The sequence below is a fragment of the Solanum pennellii genome, chromosome 10 (assembly GCF_001406875.1).
Source record: "Solanum pennellii chromosome 10, SPENNV200".
Taxonomy (NCBI): Eukaryota; Viridiplantae; Streptophyta; class Magnoliopsida; order Solanales; family Solanaceae; genus Solanum; species Solanum pennellii.
In genome coordinates, this window is record NC_028646.1 from 69,577,101 (window position 1) to 69,600,396 (window position 23,296).

At 38.0% G+C, this 23,296-nt stretch overlaps 1 protein-coding gene across 1 annotated transcript; it reads left to right on the plus strand.

Annotated features, from left to right (window-relative positions):
• Positions 1–7,750: 7,750 nt before the first annotated feature.
• LOC107001556 lies at positions 7,751–12,325 on the plus strand. The gene is made up of 5 exons (XM_015199550.1): positions 7,751–8,329; positions 8,438–8,500; positions 10,107–10,297; positions 11,919–11,922; positions 12,002–12,325. Exons 1-5 carry the CDS (start codon positions 7,751–7,753, stop codon positions 12,323–12,325), a joined length of 1,161 nt encoding a protein of 386 aa, XP_015055036.1.
• Positions 12,326–23,296: the final 10,971 nt, after the last annotated feature.

Below are 23,296 nucleotides of genomic sequence, written 5' to 3' on the forward strand. Positions count from 1 at the left end.
CACTTCTTGGGCATAGACACATGGAACACTAGATGAATCGAGGACAAATCAATTGGCCACTTAAACTCATAAGAGAGTTCCCCTATTATCTTCAAAATCTCATGAGACCCACATAATCGGGACTAAGTATCCCCTTTTTCAAAACCTCATCACCCCTTTCGTGGGTGAAATTTTCAAATAAACCCAAGCTCCTACATCAAATTCAAGGTCCCTCTTTCTATTTTAGGCATAAGATTTTTGCCTATTATAAGACACTTTCAACCTCTCTCTTCTAAGTTGAACCTTTTACGTGGCCTTGTATACTATATCGAGGCCAAAAAAGAAAAATCACCCACTTCAAACCATCCAACCGGGGACACGATACCTCCTACCATAAAATGCCTCAAAAGGTGCCATAGTGATGCTCGAATGGTAGCTATTGTTGTAGGAGCACTCTATCAAAGTTAGGTGATCATCCCAATTCCCATGAAATCAATTACACAAGCTCTCAACATGTCTTCTAGGGTTTGAATGGTGCACACCACCTGTCCATCTGTTTGGGGGTGGAAAGCAGTGCTAAGTTTTACTTTATTACCAAGCCCACTTTAGTAAGATTTCCAAAAATGTGAAGTGAATTGGGCTCTTGTATCCGGAAGTATAGACAAGGGGGTCCATGCAACTTCACAATCTCCTTTAAATACAATCTAGCATACTCCTCTACCGATTAAGAAACCTTCACGGGGAGGAAGTGGGATAATTTTGTCAACCTATCCACTACAACCCAAATGGAGTCATGTTGTCTACATGTTCAGGGTAAGCCAACAACAAAGTCCTTGTTGACATCTTGCCACTTCCAAGTAGGATTATCAATATCTTGAGTTAGACCATCCGATTTTTTATCCTTGACTTTGAATTTTTAGAAATTTAGGAACCTAGTAACAAACTTAGCTACCTCGTTTTCATTCCATTCCATAATAAATCTCATGCAAGTCATAATACATCTTGGTGGCTCCTTGATGAATGTAGTATCGGGAGCCATGAGCCTCTTCCATGATTCTCTCCCTTAAGTCGTCCACATACAGCACGCATAACCTTTCTTGGTACCTAAATACACCATCCTTCCCTTGGGAGAAATATTCATTATTCTTACTAAGGACCGACTCATTCAAATCCATCAATAGAGGATCAAAATGTTTCTTGAACTTCACATCAACCACTAAAGATGACTCAGAGTTATGTTGAACCATGAAACCACCTTTTGAAGATTATTCTAGTTTGACACCCAACCGGGCCAACCTATGAACCTCTTTTACCAACTATTTCTTATAATCAACCACATGAGTCACACTACCCATAGACACTAGGATCAACACATCCGAAACCACATTAGATTTCTAGGAATGGTAAAGGACACACATTTCATAATCCTTTAAAAGTTCTAACCACCTTATTTGGCGTAGGTTCAAGTCTTTTTGAGTAAATACATATTGTAGACTCTTGTGATTGGTTAACACGTCAACATGTACCCCGTAGTGATAGTGTCTCTAAATTTTCAAGGCAAATACTACCATCGCAAGCTCAATGTAATTAGTGGGGTAATTCTTCTCATATGGCTTAAGTATTCTAGATTCATACATTATCACTTTTCCATGTTTAATGAGCACACATCCTAGCCCCAAGTGGGAGGCATAACAATAACAACAAAACCTTCGGTACCATCTGGCAAGGTCAACGCCGAAGTGGAGGTGAGTCTATCTTTCATTAATTGGAAGATTCTTTCACAAGATTCCGATCATTCGAACTTGGACTTCTTTTATTTTAAGGTAATTAATGAAGATGAAATAGACGAAAACCCCTTTATAATACTCGTATAGTAACCGGTCAAACCTAGAAAACTTTGGATATCGATAGGATTCAAAGTTCTAGGCCAACTTTTGACCACTTCTTTCTTCCTCGGATCAACCTATACCCTTCACTAGAGACAATGTGACCAAGAAACAGAACCAACCTAAACCAGTATTTACATTAACTAAATTTTGCAAAAAGTTGGTTATTCATGAGAACTTGTAAAACTATCCTCAAATGGCTCATATTATCATTCTTACTCCTAAAATATATCAAAATGTCATCAATGAAGACAACCATAAACAAATCAAGATAATTTCTAAAAAATCTATTCATAAGATCCATTAAAGCCGTCGGGGTATGCATTAGAACAAAAGACATAACTAGGAACTCAAAGGGACCATATCTTGTTCGAAATGTCATTTTTGGAATATCAACCTCCCTTACTCTAAGTTGGTGATAACTATAACACATCTAAAGTCTAAGGCGTGTTATAGACCCTAAAATGAATGACTAAGGGTTTTATAACTGTTTTAAAGTCAATTTTAATGCATAATTTGGGAAGTTTAGGAATCAAAACGTCAAGGAATGTCCATGACATCCAGAAACTAGTTCAATGAGTTTCTAGTGTGGCTTAGCCTATTTGACTATGTTTTAAGAGTTGTAAAATGATGAAATTGGGTTTCAAGGTTTCTAACACGTATTAGAGTTAGTTTATAGTTGAAACTCCTGGCTACGACTCCCCAAGACAAAACAAGGGCCCTTGAGGAGGATACTTACAAAAGTGGCTAAAACATGTCAAGGGACAGCGTCACAAACGAAGGCCACTGACAAGGCGTGGTCCAATAGACGGGATGTCGATGGACACTTATCCATTTTGTCCAAGGTTCCATTGAGACCAGTCTCTGTTGCCCACCACAGAGCAACAGGACGGTTGGTCCCTTGGTTGTCGATTGACAAACAGGGCGTGGATCGGTGTATCATCTGTCAAGACTGTATTTGTTGCACGTTTTTTAGATTAGTTTAATTAATTAATTAGGTGGTTATTTAATTAGTTAGGGGTTAAGGGAGGTATTATTTATTTAGTTAATGACCTATATAAAGACCCTAACCTAATTAAACTAACCTAACCCTCATAATCCCCAAAACCCAATTACTTTTCCTTCTATCTTCTTTCTCTCTCCCAAGTAGAATAACACCATAGTTTTTTAGGGTTTAAAAGGATCAAGTTTATCCAAAACTTCAAGTTTTATCAAGGTATGGGATTTCTTTCACCTTTGGGATCTCTTTTCCCAAAGGGTTCCTCCAAATTGATTTCACAAAGATGAAATTCAAGTGGGTTTTCTTCCAATACGAAATTGATCTTGTGAATTGATTTATTTATGATTGCTTTTGATTATTATGAGTATATTAACATGTATTATGACTAAATTTACTAAATCATCAAAAACATACCAAAAAGTACATGAGGAAATCACTGTTGATGTTCCCTTGATTGGAGAGAATAAAATCTATTCTTGTTTTGAGGCTCCTAATCAACACCACTACAATCAAACTTCTTACCCTCTCTTCCTTTAGACTTAAGAACCTTAAAATATCTCATTTTATGCCCATCTTCCTCCTTCTATAACAACTATTCAAGCTAGATAGGCACTTACCATAGTGAATCCTCCCACACTTGGAGCAAGTGGGATTTGTTAATGGAGACCCACTACCTTTCTCTTTGTTAATCCTATAGGTGTTGGAAGAATCTTTACTGGTTTACCTTTGTTTAGACTTAGGCCTACCTTGCCAATCAAACTTAACACTAGAAAAGTCTCCCTCATAGGACCTAGACCTTTTTTTCTCCCTTGATCTCTCTTCGTTGAGTTTTTTTCTCTTCAATTTGTTAGGCATGAATAATGAGGAATGAGATATACATATTGTCAACAAGCATTGCCGTACAAGATTCTTCGGCTACCATGTCAGACACACCCGACAAAAACCTATTCATCTTATCTCTTAGATTTGTCACTATGGATCGTGCATACTTAGACAAGAAGGTGAATTTAAAGGCATACTCTTTAACACTCATGTAACTTATGATTGATGAACTCTTCCATCTTAGCTTTCCTCAATTCCTGAGGAAACATTCTATAAAAAAATACGACTGAAACATATCGCATTCTATGGGACCCACTATTATAATCCTACTATATTTCCATTGTTCATATAAAATTTGGGAAACACCTTTCAATTGATAAGCAATTAGTTCCTCTTTCTATGTAGAAGTCACCCCCATGATTGCAAGTGTCTTATAAACGTCTTGTATGAACCCATTTGGATCCTCATCCCTCTTAGATCCACTAAAGTCTGGAGGCTTCATCCTCAAAAACTCCCTCATTCTAGAAGCACACATCCCCATTATTAGGTTTTCCGGAGCCACCACTTCTCTATTCAATTCCATCATCAAGGCTGGAGCAAACATTTTATAGAAGCTCTAAACTCTGCTAAGGTGGCATTTCCTATATGAAGGGTTATCTGGAACTTAAGGAGGAGCTTGGAGAGGAAAATCTTGTTCCATATTGTCTTCCTAATATATCCCAGAATTTTCCCTTATGTTAACCATACCTTGAAAAACCATAGGGCACGGATTATAAAAAGGTCCTTCTGAAGCCAAACTCTATGGCACAACTAAGAGAATGAAGAAGTGATATTTCTTAAATATCCGATAGCCTCCTATTCATGAATGTGAAGTGCTTCACATTTATACCAAGACCCTACTAGACGTGGTTTGAGACAATCCTAGATCCATTCTAAACTTTTTGCTCTGATTACCAAGTTTGTCACGACGCAGGGGTACCCCTTAGACATAACATGGCGTACTCAACCCCGAGTGTCCCACACAATACCTTAGCATAATCATAACATAAGATAATAGATAAGTATGGAAAATTTAAAACTTATTCAGAACAATACAATTTAAAACATTTTCATAAAACATGCGAAAGTCGTTACTACAACTTTGTCACAAACCATCTATTAAAACTCTTGAATAAAAGTCTTGGGAAGTACACCATATAATGTTTAAAAACACAAATAAATGACATATGGAAATTATGTAAAGTGAATTCACGATACTTTAAATGATTTTTCCTTAAAATTGGTCTGTGTTAGAGACTTTTTATAGTAGTTTTAACATGATTTTATCTTTATTTTGCAGGAAATGTCTCCAAAACCAAAATGTAGAAGGCAGCTGAGATTTAGGTATAATGGTGAGCCACAAAAACCATCGACAGACTATAGATAGTGACCGTCGACTAAAAATTTAAGCATCTGGAGAAAATCAGGGAAATTTGACCAAGTGTGGGGCTATAGAAGGATCGAAGGTCCGTTGATTGATTGACGAACTATCCTGTTGAATCGTTGTTAAGTTCAGAGATAGTCCTAGTACCAAAGTTGAAGAAAGTCTAAGTATGGAGCGACGGAAGACATTGACGGACCGTAGACACATCGACGGACTGTGTTGTTTGTCCGTCGATTAAATCAGAGAAGATTCCAGCTGAAGATGAATAAAAAGATGCTAAGTCTAGACTAACGGAGCCAGTCAACGATCCGTCGTTTCATCGATGGACCATCTGTGGGGGTTGTCATTACAGCGTTGTTTTGGACAACTTATCTTATTTGGATTCCTTTTAATTTATGACAATTTTTGTTATAAATAGGGTGTAAAACCTCCTTTTTGCGGTTGGATTCTATTACTATTATTCTTAGTTTGTTTTTGGAGATAGGGGTTTTTGAAACTTTGACATTCATTCAAATTTTCGGATTTGGTTTTCAAGTGATTTCTTGTTGTTTCAAGTTGAATTTCTGGATTTTCTTCGAATTTGTCAACGTTAGTTAATGATTTATTATTTATCAACTATGAATTGTGTTCTTCTATGCATGGGTAACTAAATCCACAACTAGGGTTGTGGGAATATTGGGTTATTAACAAAGTAAACCTAGCTTAATAATAAAGATCAAATAGATTATTTCATGTATTGATAATTCTTTCTCTTAGAAGTCTTTTTAACGAGTGAATGCGTTAGAAATCGCCTTATTACTACTTGCCAGACCAAGGAGGTATTTAATAGGAAAAGAATTGTCAACATAGATTTAGTGGGATACTACCTAATAGACTAGTCTCTATCGGTGTGAAGTAATAACTAAGTGATACATCGAATATGATGCTTAATATAAAGTAGAGGTAAGGGTTAGTAGCTTAGACACATGTAGTCAGAGCAAGGTACGGGATAAAATTCTCTAAATGCAGGACCAAGGATATAGAGATACCTAACTTAGCACTTTGCATGCAAAACACTAGGGAAAAATTGTTATAGCTAGTAATACGGCGTTATGAACCTACGGGGCATACTTACACCCTACTTTATCTCACAACTTGATAAACACTAAAGATTTACTCTTGCTAATTATTTTAGATAAAGATATTAAAATACTTTTGTTTCACAAACCCACCTTTAATTACTGTTTTTGAAAAGGATTTGACTAAATAGAAGTAATCATACATTAAAGTTAATTTTAAACCATTTTCCTCGTGGGATCAACCCCAACCTAATAGTTGAGTTCTTTACTTGATACGACCGCTTATACATATTTAGGGAGGTGTATTTTTAGAATATCAAATTTTGGTGCCGCTGCCGGGGAAAGTGGATTTTATATTACCCTTAATAACAGTGCTAAAGTTTAGTCAACAATTTCCTACTTTTACTTTTTTTTTCTTTTGTTTTTTGTTTCTCTTAGGTCTAGCTCTGGTGTATGCCAAGTACACGGAGCCGAGGAGAACCAATACTTCCATTCGATGTTGAACTTAACTGTACACTTCGAAGAATATATAATCAGTAGAATCAAGCTAATCTAGGTGATGGGATCAATCATCAGCCTCCACACCGGTTGATGCTCACAATCAAATAGTTATGGAAAATTTGGTGTATGATGCAACCTCCCGTCCCACGCCCTCAAGAGTGCTGTAAGTCCAATGTAAATATCATTGATTCAAATGGGCCTCTTTTCATACCTCCTTTACTGCAGGCACACCCATTCTTGGTAACTAGTAGTTTGATGCAGATGCTCACCGCGAGGGGTTTGTTTTAAAGGCTACCATCTGAGGATCCCCATGCTCACATAGCCAAACTAAGTCGGTGTGCAAGAGTTATGTGGGGAGGCCAGAGTTAGACATGAACGTTATCGGTTTGAGAGTGTTCCCTCTAATACAAACGGGAGAGGCCACAATATGGTTTACTGAGTTGACTTATAATTCTATTTATACGTGGGATTAATTGAGGGATGTGTTCCTAGCACGGTACTACCCGGTGTACAAAAATCTCAACCATAAAGATAGAGTGAACAACTTTGTGGCACTACCTAGGGAGTCGGTAAGTATCTCTTAGAGTATATTTACTGCGTTCGTGAGAGGTGTCCCAAACCGCCACACTAATGATGAGTCGGTGAAAGAGTAATTCTATTGGGGAAAAGATGATAATAATAAAGCAGTGCTCGACACTATTGCGGGTGGTTCTTATGGTGAGTGAACATATGCAGAGATTGCAGAGAAGTTAGAGAAAATCTCTCGCAACAATAAGGCTTGGAGTACAAGAAAGTCGGATACTAGGAGAAACACCTTTGCAGTGCAAGCTACACACAATCTGGCCGCAGATGAGCTTCGTGAAGAGATGGCTTAAATGAGGACTCAGCTTGGGTTGGTATTGAAACATGTCAGTGGAGGTGCAGAGAAAGTAAAATAAATGAAATTACTTGACTAAACCACCACCACCAGCGGATGACTACATTTATGAAGAGGAAGATTGAGGATGGTAAATACCGGCGTTTTATCCCTATGTTATAGCAACATTCCATCAATGTCCCTTTGATAGAGTCTTTGGAGAAAATGCCAAGTTATGCCAAGTTCATCAAGGATATATGTACAAAGAAGAGATCGGTATGTTTTGAGGATGATAAACGAATGCGGCATTATAGTGTTATTGTTACAAGGTCTTTTGTGCAAAAGAAGGAAGATCTGGGCGCTTTCACTATTCCATGTACCATTGATTTATTACAATTTTCCAAAGCACTATGTGATCTAGGTGCTAGCATAAATCTTATGCCTCTATCCATTTATAAAAATTTGGGTTTGGGTTACCCAAAGCCCTCTGCATTGCAGTTACTGATGGCCGATCAGACAGTGAACAGGCCCATTGGGATACTTTATAATGTGCTCGTGAAAGTGGTGTTGTTTATATTTTCAGACGATTTTGTGATTCTTGACTATGAGGTGGACTTTGAGGTCCCTATTATTATTGGGAGGTTGTTCTTGCTACTAGTCGCGCCTTGGTCGATATGGATAAAGGAAAATGAATTAAGGTTGAACAATGAAGAAGAAACATTGAACATTTGTACGTCCATGAAACAGAGTGGTGAGCTCCAAATGGTATCTGCTAAATCCAACAGGGATGAGAGCATGTCTGAGGTACAAATCGAAGAGCACCTAGGTGTTGAGGCACTAGCGGCAGTGATCATAAATTTTGAGGGTGATGGTATTGAAGAGTATGGGTCTTTGCTTACGTCACTTGAACAGAGAGAATATCCGTCCAAACCAAAGAAATTGGAGTTAGATATGAAGCGTCGAGAGTCTCAACCTGTGAGACCATCTATTGAGGACGCACACAAAATTAGAGCTTAAGGCTCTACCACCTCATCTAAGGTATGTATTCTTGGGTAGAGATGACACTTTGCCGGTAATCATTTTGAGTGTGCAACAAATAGAGTGTTTTTTGGAAGTTTTGAAGAGGTTCAAACGAGCCATTGGTTGGACTATTGCGCACATTATTGGGATACCTCCCGGTATTTGTTCACACAAAATCCAACTCATGCCCAATTACAAGCCAAGTATTGAGAACCAGAGATGGTTGAATCAACTTATGCAAGAGGTAGTGAAAAAGGATGTCATTATGTGGCTAGATGTCGGAGTCATATATCCTATTGTAGATAGTAGTTGGGTATGCCCTATTCAGTGTGTGGCCAAAAAGGGAGGAAAGACAGTAGTGACCAATGAGAGGAATGAGCTTGTTCCAATGAGGACAGTGACTGGTGGAGAGTTGCATGGATTACCAAAAAATTAATGCATGACATGAGAAGGACCATTTCCCTATGCTCTTCATGAACCAGATGTTAGATGGACTCGCAAGAAAAGGATGATATTGTTTTCTTGATGGATATTTGCATCACAATCAAATTTCTATTGCCTCGGAGGATCAATAGAAGACCACCTTTACTTGCCCTTATGGGATGTTCACATTCAAGAGGATGCCATTTGGTTTATGCAATGGACCAACCACTTTCCAGATATGTATGATGTCGATATTATCCGATAGTGGAGGACACTATTAAGGTATTCATGGATGACTTTTCAATTGTTAGCGACTCCTTCGATCAGTGTTCGAGTCACTTGGACGAGATTCTCTAAAGACGTGACGATTGTAATCTTGTGATAAATTAGGAAAAATGTCACTTTATGGTGAAAGAAGGTATAGTATTGGGCCATTGCATCTCGGATAAGGGGATGGGGTTGATCGAGCAAAAGTTGAAGTTAATGAGAGACTTCCTCCACCCATCTCTATAAAAGGTGTGAGAAGTTTTCTGGGACATGAGGGCTTATACTGGAGGTCTATTAAGGATTTCTCAAAAATTGTACATCCTTTCAGCAAATTACTTGAGAAGAAATGTAAAATCTATTTTGATGAATCCTGTCTGAAGGCGTTAGGAGAGTTGAAGGAGAAGTTGGTGTTTACCCCATTAATTATTTCCTGGTTGGGGTAAGCCATTTGAGGAGATGTGTGATGCTAGTAGGGTTGCTCTTGGTGTGATATTAGTAAAAAAGTGATAAAATCCTTTGCCCCATATATTATGCAAGTAAGGAACTAAATGAAACACATAATAACTACACTCTAACTGCACAAGATCTTCTTGCTGTTGTAATTGCTTTTGAAAAATTTGCTCCTATTTGCTTGGCACGACACTCATAAGGCATACCGACCACTCCACTTTGAGATACTTGATGACAAAAAAAGGATGAAAAACCAAGGTTGATTAGATGGGTGCTACTATTGCAAGAGTTTGATTTTGAGGTAAAAGATAGTAAAAGGACTGAAAATCAAGTTGCCGATCACTTGTCTAGATTGGAGGATGAAGCTATGCGAGAGTTGGGTGAGAAGTCTAAAATTAATGATACCTTCCCTGATGAGCAGGTATTGGCCGCTTTTTATGACTTGATTCCATGGTTTGCCAATTTTGCAAATTATCTAGCCAGTGTTATAGTCCCACCGGACTTGTCCTACCATCAGAGGAAGAAGTTGATGCATGATGTGAAAAAGTTCTTTTGGGATGAGCCTTACTTATACGGGTTTTATGGTGATGGGACTATTCGCAGTTGCATGCCGTAAGTTGAGATGTTAAGTGTTTTGGAGGCATGCCACTCCTCGCCTATAGGTGGGCACCATAGTGGTATGCGGACATCCCACAAGATTTTACAATGTGGGTACTATTGACAAACCATTTATCAAGACTATCATGAGTTTGTCAATTCATGTGATCGGTGTCGAAAAGATGAAGGAATTTCGAAGAGGCAAGAGCTCCCTTTAAATCTCATTCTATTGATTGAGTTATTTGATATATGGGGAATTGATATTATGGGCCCGTTTGTGAGTTCTCAAGGGATGAAATATATACTTGTCGTGGTGGACTACGTGTCAAAGTGGGTGGAAGCCATAGAGCTTTCTAACAATGTAGGGAATTCTACAGAAAATGTTCTGGTGCACAGAATTACAGAACCCATCGACAGACCGTCGTTTCATCGACGGACCGTCAATGGTGTCAGTAGATCCCAGGTATGTCTTGAAATTTTTTCTAAGTCTGTATGAAATTGACGATTCAATCGACGATCCGTTGACTGACTTACAGACCGCCGAACGGGTGTCGTCATTCCAAAGAGCCAGTGACCCAACCCAAACCCGACCGATTATATTAAAAGAAAACCGTTCATTAACCACCAAAACCTTTTTAAATTATTTTCTCAAATGTTTCTCTCCCCTTAATTCCTTCTTTTTCCATCATAACACCATATCTCTTCCTTCCAAACTTATCATATTCCCCAAACTCCCAAATTCTCCCAAATCCCCAAAACCCTCTGATTCTCAAATACTACTTAGTTCTTCTTGATTTCTCCGGTTGGTGTTCAAAGGCGGGCACATAGGTTGTTCAAAAGATTACTCACCCAGTCACTCCACTACTATTTTAAGGTATTTGGATTCTCTTTGCTTGATAAATTCTCATTCAGTTTCTGTTGGAAACATAAATTAGAATGTGGGTATTGACTTAGGGACAAAATTTTATGTTTGTTCTTGTTTAAAATTGGGTAAAATTTCCCTTAGAATGATTAAAAGTTAATAGGTAGTGGTATATTCAGTTTAAATTGAGTTATAGATTATCCGACTTAGGGTTTGGTAGTATCTTTGAATCTGAGAATGAACCTTGCAAAAAAGAAACCCTAAGGATAAATAAATGGTCTTTTAATTGTTGCTATGTGTTGCGTAAATTTATGCGGGTCTGCAAGGTGTAAAAAATTGATGATAGAAACAAGGTCTGAAATCTGTATCAGGCCAACAACATGAGAACCCGTCTACGGACCATCATTGGATCGACGGCCCGTCGATGGGGTCCGTTGATTTGGCAACCTTAAAAGTATTCAACCTTAAAACGACGGAAGTGGAATAATGTCCGTCAATTGATCGACGAACTGGTCTGCACGGCCTTCATTTCCAATTGAGATCGTATTTTGAGAGTGTTTAAAATTATTCTAAGTGTCAGACAATGGAAGTGGACTATGGTTTGTCGATTGATCGATGGTCCATTTTGCACGTTCGTCATTTCCAACGGAGACGTCTGTAGAATGAAGAATCTAAAAATTTTCCAAGTGTCCAACGACGGACAATATCGATGAACCGTCGAATCATTAACAGGATGTTGGTAGTGCTCGTCAACCAGTACTGCATTCTGAACAGGAATGTGCTTCGTGTTTCCTTCTTCTAGTTTATTTATATTTGGTGTGTAGTTGATTTCTATGAGACTGAAAACTGTGTTATAGGTACAAATGGCCCCCAAACCAGAAATCGCTTATTTTAGAGGCAGGCCCAAGTCTGTCGCACCATGTTGTCGGATGATTAGAACATCAGAAGATGAGCGGGATCCTGAATATGTGCCACCAGGAACCCGTACCCCTACTCCAGCTGCACGAGCCACTCGAGTTACCCCCAATAAGGTGGATTCTTATTTAGTCACTGCCTCCCAGTTTGATGAGGAGAGCACACTGACCGACACATTGTCTGGGTCTGCCTCGGGTTCTAAAGGAGTGTCTGGCTCTGAAGCGACATTAGGCTCAGAGCTGGCCCACTCTACGGGGTCGAATTAGGACACTACCTCCGGTTCCGGATCATCTGGATCCACTCACCCAGAGTTACCTTCCCACCAAGCCTCATTTTGATGAGGCTCATAGTTCAAAGTCTTCTCTGACACCCCAGGATGATGTCCCTACACAGGTTCCTAATTAGCCAAACTGGTGGTGCGTAGATGGTCTGTATCAGGTCTACAGGGACGCAAACTTCTGAATGACAAGGGAGTGATGACTTGTTTGGTGACAATCGAGCGGAGAGTTCTTATAGGGAGCCTTCACACAGTTCCTGATGTGCATATCCTTTTTACCTGCCATAGGATCGAGTGGATGACTAGGAGTCTGGGGTCGTAAAGTGAGGAGATTATTCTAGAGTTTTACACCTCATATGTGGCCACTCTCAGTGGTTCTTTAGACAGGCGGGTGAGATCTGCCAAACAAGACCCACTCACACAGGTTCTAGTTCGAGGCTACCAGGTGGACATTTCTCCTACTTCTATCTGTTGTTTCTTGTACAGTGTGCCCACTGGTGCTACGGGGGATCCCCTTACTCCAGATTTTGTTTAAAGTTGGGTTTTGGTCAAGCCTGGCCAGTTTTAGAGGACCATAGATCAAAGAGAGTCCACCAGGAGGTGGCTTACACAACATCTGTCCATTGACGATTAGGGAGTAGACTGGGTGTTAGACTCCAGCGGCCTTATAAAGAAGGCTAACTTCACTTTCACAGCCAAATTCTTCTAGCTGTTAGTCCGCCACCGCCTATCTCCCACGGAAGCAAATAACATTCTTACATGGGATAAAGCGGTATTGGTAGCCACATTGGTGGTCGGGTTGGAGATCCACTTCGCAAATTTATTGATCTCAGAGATACATAAGAGGGCTTTTAAGTCCTCTACTACTTACCCATTTGCTTGTATGATCTTCCACCTATGCAGGGATGCTGGAGTGCCCATTTGTCACCGTCTCCGAACTCTGGCGAGGACTGTGGATATAGGTCTCATCAGGGATGAGGCCAATATGACGGCACCATGGAGAGGGCCTAGAGTTGAGTAGCAGCCACTGAGTGAGAATTTGGCAGATACGGTTGAATTAGACCAAGGGGCTGATCCTTTGACTTTTGATCCCAGTGATGCCACCCCGGCCGAGTCCGCCCTGTCACTAGTAGAGCACTTAGTTCCTCTCGATCTACTCTACCGTCTGCAACATAGGTCCCAATTGCAAGGGTCCAAAAGTTAGAGGCCTAGATAGACACCCTACTGCATCATATCCAGCCTTGGATGTAGAAATCCATTGACGACGCTGAGGACCGGATTGAGAAGAGGATGGCCCAATAGACGCAGTGGAAGATTCAGGCAGTTAACCATCTCCTTGATGCATTTGAGTTGCAGATTCATGCACGCCCATCCCCCACCATTGCATTGACTACTCTTCAAGAGGCTGTGGCGAGTTTGTAGGCGGATGATGGCAATATCCTAGAAATGAGGGGAGCTGAGCCCGAGACTACAACTACTAAGCTAGCGGAGGACACAATGCTTGCTATACTATTCACTGCCCGCTCTGCACCACAACCTGGGCCACGTGACCGTGCCAAGAGCATTCCATCCACACCACTGCGGGAGAGGATGCCCGTGCAAGGAAGAAGGAAAGGACAGACCTTGAGGCTGCGAGGAGAGCCTCTTTGATTGATGAGGAGACCTGTCAGATGAGGGCTCAAGAGTTGGGTCCTGGGACATCTAGTTTCAGACCTAAGTCTATTGAGAGGAGCATCACTAAGGGGGCGGAGATTGTTTTGGGCACCACTGAGGTTGACCCTACTAATGAGATTGCGGGTTCCACGAAACCAAACCCGCCTGCTTGTTGATCATCGATGCTATGCACCTGAGGTTTGTTTCACCTACCACCATGCCTTTATATTTCTTGTGCATTGGGGACAATTGTATTTTTTTTATTTGGAGGTGGGTAAATAGAAAGTGAGTGTTAGGTTGAAGTCTGAGTAGTCCAACTCACGATCCTCTCTTTTGGGTTTTCTCGCCTGTATCCTTTTGCCCTAAGAGACTAGCATGTCGTAACTTGTACAAAGTATGAAAGTGAAATATGAAGCATGATGGCTAAGAATGACTTACATCTCATTCTAAGAAAATGTTTGCATGAATAGGTATAAAAAAGTTGAATGTGTTTGCTCTAATCATGACATAGAGATGCACCCACTGCATGACCCTCAAACGAACACTCAAACTAGGTGTCTGACAATCTGATAGGGTAATGAGGTTTCAAGAGAGTGTGAGAAAGTTTGATTGTTCCAATGTTGGTACCTATCTAGAACATTCCCAGTTGGTCATGCAAAAGGAATCTGTGTTAGACAACTAGGAAATGATCATAAGCCCTTGTTCGAAATAACAAACATCTAGCCTAAAATAAATTGAACCAAATGAAATTGTTATTATGTTTTGATCCAATTATGTTGAGCCTATAATAAATCTTTGTTTTCTTCACCAACTCACCTTCGCTGGGTATAATGTGTTGGCCCTGGTCCCTTCTTGGGCATGTGCATCTCAAGTTAGGCCAAAAGCATAAGTTGAGGGTGGCTAATGCAGAAATTGACCTCGTCTTGGCCTTGACCCGACCTTGTGTAATGTGTACCTCGACTCATGGCAAAGCTATGAGTTGAGGGTGGCTGTTAGGAGTAATGACCCAAAAAAGTGGGTACGAAAAGAGTAGTGTGGAAAAGTAAAGAAAAAGTAATCAAGACAAGTGACTCAATCAAAATGATATATTTAATAAAATGATAAATAAAAATGAGTTGAGAAAAAAGAAGTAAGAGTCACTTCCACCAAGGCAAAGATGACAAGAAAAGAAAATAGGGAATAAGAGATAATGAAAAAGGTAGGACACTTAGCCATAATGTCAAAGAGGGCAAAAAGTCACTAACATGTACCCATATGTACCATACCTGGGCCTGAGCCTACATTACAAGCCAAGAAAGTCCTATTGTGATCCTAGAGTCTAATGTGGTGAACATAAGTACTAAAAGATAAAGGCAAGCCTATGGCGACAAGTACTAACTAGGTGTGAATTTGTTTTGAGCGTGAGTGTTTAATAATGATCCTTGAACACAAAGTTAAAATCATTGTACGAAAAAGGAGGATTTTCTTTTAAAGTAAAGGAACTAGTTGCAATATCATAAAGCTGGTACCTTGGCGAGAGGGAAAAGAGTAGAGGTTTCGGTGCATGGTGAGTTTATGTCATGGTGAGATCCACATGAGTTAGCTTATCAAGCCTAAGATTAGAAGCATTCACTAAAGCAAAGAAAAAGTGGGGATTGATAGCGCCATGTGATAGCGAAAGTTTAAAAGAGGATAATTTTGTACAAAGTGTTGTGTGGAGTAATAGTGTGTCGCTTGAGGTCAAATAGCGAATTTAAGTTGAGGGTGTTGATGTACCGTAAAGTTTTGATACTTTCAATGCTTTTTCCTTGAGATTGGTGTGTGTCTAGAGACTTTTTGTAGTAGTTTTATCATGTTTTTATCTTTTATTTTGCAGGAAAGGTGTCAAAAACCAAAAAGCAGAAGGCAAGTGAGATTTAAGTGCAGAGGTGACCCACTAAGGCGATCGACGGACCGTAGATGATGACCGTCGACAAAAAGTTCAGGCATATGGAGAAACTCAAGGAAATCTGATCAAGTGTGGGGATATGGAAGGATATATGGTTTGTCGATGGATCGATGGACCGTCCTGTTGTATCATCGTTAAGTCCAGATATAGTCCCAGTACCAGAAGTTGAAGAAATTCTAATTATGGAACGACGGAAGGCATCGACGGACCGTAGACGCATCAAGGAATAGTGTTGTTGATCAGTCGATTAAATTAGAGAAGGTGCCAACTGATGGATGAAAAGAATATGCTAAGTCTAGAGTGTGAGAGGCAACCGACAGTCCATCATTTCATCGACGGACCGTCTAGCGGGGTTGTCGATTACAGTCGCGTTTTTGGACAAGTTTCCTTATTTGTATTCTTTTTAATTTAGGACAATTTTTTTATAAATATTGTGTAAAACCTCATTTTTTTGGGTTGGATTCTTCTGCTATTTTTCTTAATTTGTTTTTTGAGATTGGCTTTTTGTAACTTTGTCATTAATTCAAATTTCCAGATATAATTTTGAAGTAATTTCTTGTTGTTTCAAGTTGAATTTATAGATTTTCTTTGGATTTGTCAAAGTAAGTTCATGATTTATTGTTTATTAACTATGAATTGTGTTCTTCGATGCATGAGTAGCTAAATCCACAACTAGGGTTGTGGGAATAGTTGGTGATTGACAAAGTAAACATGGCTTAATAACAATTCTCAAATAGGTTATTGCATGTATTGATAATTCTTTTGCTTAGAAGTCTTTTCAATGAGTGCATGCGTTAGAACTCGCCTTATTGCTACTTGCCAGACCAAGAAGGTAGTTAATAGGAAAAGAATTATCAACATAGATTTAGTGGGATATTATCGAATAGGCTAGTCTCCATTGGTGCGAAGTAATAACTAAGCCATACATCGAATATGATGCTTAATATGAAGTAAATATAAGGGTTAGTAGCTTAGACACACGTAGCCAGATGAAGGTACGGAATAAAATTCTCTAAATGGAGGACAAAAGATTTAGAGATACCTAACTTATCACTTTGCATGCAAAAAACTATAGAAGAATTGTTATAGCTAGGAATACGACGTTATGAACCTATGGGGAACAGTTACACCTTAGTTTCTTTCACAACTTGATAAACACTAAAGATTTACTACTGTTAATTATTTTACTTAGAGATATTAAAAGACTTTTGTTTCACGACCCCCCCCCCCTGTTAAATTACCTTTATTCTGAAAGGACTTGACTAAATAGAAGTGTTCGTACATTGAAGTTAAGTCAAATCCATTTTCATCTTGGAAGTCGATCCCAATCTAATGGTTGGGTTCTTTACTTGATGCAACCACTTATACTTCCTTAGTGAGGTGTAATTTTACCGTATCAGGAAACATAAGGGGTTTATCCTTGAATCTATTAGGACTCGCAAAAATCTTTAACTCTTCTTGATCCTTAGAAACCTAGCCTTCAAAGGACAATCTCCAAAACCCTACATTTGATTAGAATGTAGACAATATTAATTAGTACGATATGTACCAGTATGAAAGCTAGCAAATATCATAACATCATCTCAAAATGGTTAGTCAACATACGACATAAACATAAGAGATAATCAAATAGTCAAAGCACAATCTCAAACATAAGTATCATATGATCATAAGTCAATATAAGGCATAATAAATGCGTATAGGAGATACATAATGTTCATAGCATATCCCTTACTTAGACTTTCATATTTCTATACTTCAACCTTTAGTCTTTCATATTAAAAATGAACTATATCATAAGCAACCTCAAACCATAATTGTGCAAGGCAATGATACCATCCCATAATACTGCACAGCATAAGTACCTCTATTTGGTCATTCTTGTACATAGTCCACATTCATAGTCAAGACCTAGGTTTTCATGTTATGAGAGTACTATACTCCTAAATAACATCAAGGAACACTTGTCTAATGCATGAAATGAATCCTATACTACCCTTCAAACTAAGAATAACCTTGAAGTCAACATAGTCAAATTTCCCTACTTTAGTCTCTCTCTTTAGCTTACTTCATATAGATAAGGGAACTACCAGCCTTAGTAAAAAATACCACAGAAGGAAAATATAGCACAACCCTATCATAAAATACTTCACTCATAATAACTCTTTCTTAGATAACCTTGAGTCATACTTGTGGGAGGCATGAGTAGCATCCCATGATACCACTCATATAAGTGTAACCTTTATGTCCTCATACTCTTACTTCTTGATTGGAAACTATTCCATCTCTTTTAACCATAGAATCTAGGAGGTACTCCTCTTTGCACATCTTCGTCCTTTAATAGGTTGAACCCTATGTGATACTACCTTTTTGGCATGTCTAGGTTCAGCATTAAAATAGACCCTATAAGATACTACTTAAAACATGTCTAAGTCCATTTATACATGATGTACAGGGATATCCAAGTATAATTTAACGCTTATAAACAAAGAACTAATACTAGAATCGAGTGTATTTTGTACAATTTGATGTGTTTGTTGATGATGCAGGAAGAACTAGACAAAGAAGAGAAGTAGAAGTAAATCACGACCATCTTGATGGTCCGTGGTCCAATTCACAGACCGTGAAAGTGACGGTGAAGTGTGATGACAATAGCGGGATTCTGAAGACCAAATATTGACAAAGTTTAAATAAAGACGACGAACATCTTCACAGACCGTAATAAATTTTAAGGTCCCTGATTTTGTCCGTCAACAAGATTCTAGAGAGTAGTGCGAAGTGTCCAAAGTTTGAGAAAGTTGAAGTGAAGACTACGGACGTATCAACGAACCTTAATAACTTTGATGGTCCGTGATTCTTTCCTTCAACAAGATTCCAGAGAGCATTACAAAGTGTCCAGACTTTTAAAAGTTTAAGTGAAGACTACGGACGTGTTAACGGATCGTAATAACTTTGAAGGTCCGTGATGCTCTTCGTGAATATGATTTCAGAGAGCAGCTAAAATTAAGTGTTTTGGAGATTTTAAGGAAAGACCACGGACAATTGTATGAATATGCCTTTCATGGGATGTGATGGGGGCCGTGAAAGAAAAGCGACCATGCAGTCCTATTTATATTAGGTCTCTTTTTAAAATACTTTTGTCATTTTTATTTAGGTCACTATTATTTATCATCAAACAATTTTATGAAAGAGAATGGGGAGAACTTGAGACCTTCTAGAGCCTATCTTGTTTTAGAATTACTTGGAAACAAGAGAAAGTTTGACTCTTAGATTATCAAAGTTGTTTTTGAGTTTAAATTTTCTATCGTATGTATTCAAAATTATGTTCTCAATTGTTATTAATTGTTATATATGTAGAATTATGAGTCTCTAAGCATTTAAATCAGGTGTGTGGAATCTATGATGATACTATGAACTTGACCCTATAAAACGAGTATAGAGCAATCGTTGTACAGGTGCTTGAGATTAAAGCTTTTTTAATAATTTGGTCTAATAAGTGCACGCTTTAGACTACCCTAAATCAAGTGGTTTTTTGAAAGAAGTACTTCATAGGAAAAAGTAGAGATGTCTTTACATTATTGAAGTTAAAGTTAGAGTTTAGAGAAATTAACTTTAATAGAGAGAAAATAACTTTATATTCACATCCAATTAAGCGAGTTCTTAATAAAAGAATCCTTTGTAGTTCGAGAAAATATAAATGATTATTATATAATAAGGCTTAGAATCATTAGATAAAATTTATTCGCTGAGCTTTGTGAAGTTATGATTGTTAGAAGCTTATACAGCAGAGTAGTTTTATAGTTGTTGTAAAAGTGAACACTAACCTGGTTTCTCTTAATCAAAAGAACAACCTATACATATTCATTGTCTATACAATAGATTTGAAATCTTGATATTAAGTTCGGAAAAGGGCTTCAAATACCCTTAAAGTACTGAAAATGGTACAAAATTATCCTTCATCCACCTATTGGCTCCAAAATGTCCTTTTCATCCATCTATTGGCTCCAAAATACCCTTATCATCCACCTTTGAGTTCAAAATTGACCACTTATTTAATAATTTTAAATTTAAACTATTTATATATTTTTTAAAATACATGATGCTCAACTATTGGTAACAATTTAATTTATTTGTATCATTTATAAACCAACTCACTACCCACTCATTACTAATTAAACCCCACCCAATTAATAATCCAACTATTATATCAAAATCGTCATAAACACTACTAAAACACGATGAAATTATAGATTCCTGAAAGTGACATCCAAAATTATTCGAGTTCGAATTAAACCCCCAATTAAATTTGTGTTGAGTCGCTTATTTAGGAGGACACTTTCAATAGGATTCTCTTTCAAGATTGAATTAGAAATTTATGGTTAAATGTAAAGAATTAATATATCCCGAATTAATTCATGCACTTTTTTAAAATATACTTTTACAAATATTTATGATTTGTTTTAAAACCTTTAATATATTATTTTGAAAAAAAAGTTATCTATGAAGTAACATCACGTAAATGAGACGTAAGAATAATTAAAATCAACATAGTCAGACTTTTAAATTAATCGGTAATTTTTATTTAGGCACTTGAATGTATGATAATTTACTTCTATAGATATTTTCGTCTCAAATTTTTAAAAAACTCAATTGGCAGTAGCTTTTCTGTTGTTGCATTAATAATGTGACGTGTTTATTAATTTGGTGGATTTAATTAGTAATGGGTGGGTAGTAGATTGATTTATAAATTATACTAATAAGTTAAATTATAACAATAGTTGAGCGCCACGTATTTAAAAAAAATATTTAAATAGTTTAAATATAAAACCGTTAAATAAGTGGTCAATTTTGAACCAAAAGGTGGATGACAAGGGTATTTTGGAGCCAATAGGTGGGTGGGAAGGGTATTTCGGAGCCAATAGGTGGATGGAGGGTAATTTTGTACCATTTTCAATACTTGGAAGGTATTTTAGGCCCTTTTCCGTATTAAGTTTAGAAATTGATGCTTACTATTCATACCAAAGTTTTACTTTTTGTTTAAATTCATTGGGAGATAAAAACAACAATTTGATAAGAGTGACAATAAAACATTATCTGTAAAAAAATTCTCTGTAGGAAGGATCTCAACTATAGTTGAGTTCTGTAAAGTGACAACGCCCGTTTACACTTTCATTTGAGGTGTATGTTTGGACGTATCAAATTTTGGTGCCGGTGTCGGGAAATCTCATTTCAGGAATGTTTTACTAGCTTGTATTCGACTTGTAGTTATAATTTGCTAATTTCACTTGTGTTGTTGTTTTGATCTATCACAGATAAATATGTTTGTGCATTCCCAACACAAGAAGTAGGCGAGCCTTATTTCTTTCGTACGACCCAAAGCTCGAGAAAAACCTTTGCAAGATAGTTAATGTGCAAGAACAAGAGGCTTACAGGTAGAGATTGGACCCAGAGTCTAAACTGGATGATGCACCACATGTGCATCAAAATGATGGATTAGTCCCACCTAGGGGAGTAGATAGTACAGAGATAATGTAATCCCTCCTCATATTCCACCTGTATCCCAACGGGGTAGAGTTCAACATCCAACTCACTTTATGTATGATGAGGATGATGTTGATTTGGATGGATCTGGAGCCACTGGAGCTATTGTGTTACCTACACTACCTCCAGGGGTGAAATTCACTATCACTTGTACAATGATACAATTGCTAAATCTGAAACGAATATTTAGAGGGGCAGTTGGTGATGATGCGAACCATCATCTAATGAAACTTATGGAAATCGGTAAATCTTAAGAGATTCTTGGAGTTAATTCAAACTGCAATGAAGCTGGGCTATTTTCCTTATCTCTTACTGTGGAAGAAACTAATTGGTTGAATGAGGTATCATATGACCCCATTCGAACTTGGAGTGAACTAAAATAAGCTTTCCTATAACAGTTCTTCCCAGAATCAAAAGAACTGCAAATGAAGGATTAGATCAATACATATAAGCAGATACCACGAGAAACGATGCATGATACGTGGTTGAGGTTGAGCCTAAAATTAAAGGAATTCCCCAACCATAATCTTACTGCGAGACATCTTAAACAAGCTTTTTATAGGTCACTTCATTCTTGACTAAATATGTTGTTGATGCAGTCTATGGAGGTTCTTTTATGAGGAAAGCATTTGCACAGATCATGCAGTTGTTGGATGAAGTTTCCAAAAATAATAGGGCATAGTATACCAGAGATGCAGAAGTATTGGAATTAGGGTATACATATGAGATGTTAGTTGAAAAGAGGAAGAAGGAAGAAGAAAGGGGACAGGACATGGCACATCTGAGAACTCAAATTTATTTGCTAACAAAGAATATTGTGTCCAAGTCCAAAAAAGACAATGATATGGGAAAACAAAGAAGATATGAAGATCAAGACATTGACATTGATGAGGAAGCAAACTACTTGTGAAAGCGAGGAGGTTTCCAGAATTATAACTATGGACATCAGGGGTATAATTCTAAAAATACAGTTCAGAACTACAACAGGCATGGTCAATATGATAGACCACCAAACAGAGAACAAGGAAACTGGCAAAACAGAGATGGGTACACAAATAATCGTAGTGGTGTATTTGTTCACCGAGGTAGAATAGAAAGAATGAATGGTAATTCCAGCAGATCTAAGCTGGAAGCCATGATGGCCAAGATTCTTCATAAGGTTGAATCAACAAATACAAGAGTTAAGGAAATAAGGGGTGAGTTTTCAAGCATGAGTCAGTTGGTTGACTCTCACACCACCTCTATTAAGCAAATAGAGCAACAGTAGATACAACTCTCAGGATCCCTGAATTAGAGGAAGAATTGTTCATTACCAAGTGATACTATTCAAAATCCAAAAAAGGATGGACACTACATGGACATCACTACAAGGAGTGGTAAAGTGGTATCTAACCAAAATTCTGCAAGTACCAAGGAAGAACAGGTTAAGGATCAAGTTTGCACTAAGGAGGATGAAATTGCAAATGTAGATGACTTGGAAGAATTCCAACAAATAGCAAATCTTGCAAGAGAACAAGAGAAAGAGATCCAGGAAAACATTCTTTTACAACAGATTCCTACACCTCCTCCTCCTTTTCCTCAAAGACTAAAAAAAAATAGCTGAAGATGGGAAGTTTACAAAGTTCATCACCATGCTAAAGAAACTTTCAGTAAATATCCCACGAGTAGAAAAATCTTGAGCAAATGTCAGGATATGACAATTTCATGAAAGACTTGGTTACCAAGAAAAGATCGGTAAGTCTTGATTTTTCTAATGACGTGCATCATTGCAGTGTTATTGCAACCAGATATCTTCTTCAAGAAAATGAAGATCTTTGTGCGTTCATAATCCCATGAACC

Coding starts and splice junctions, on each gene's coding strand:
- LOC107001556 (XM_015199550.1), top strand. CDS start 7,751: ATGCCAAGTTATGCCAAGTTCATCAAGGATATATGTACAAAGAAGAGA. Junction 8,330..8,437: donor GGGATGAGAGCATGTCTGAG/GTACAAATCGAA, acceptor TCACTTGAACAG/AGAGAATATCCGTCCAAACC. Junction 8,501..10,106: donor AGCGTCGAGAGTCTCAACCT/GTGAGACCATCT, acceptor CCTGATGAGCAG/GTATTGGCCGCTTTTTATGA.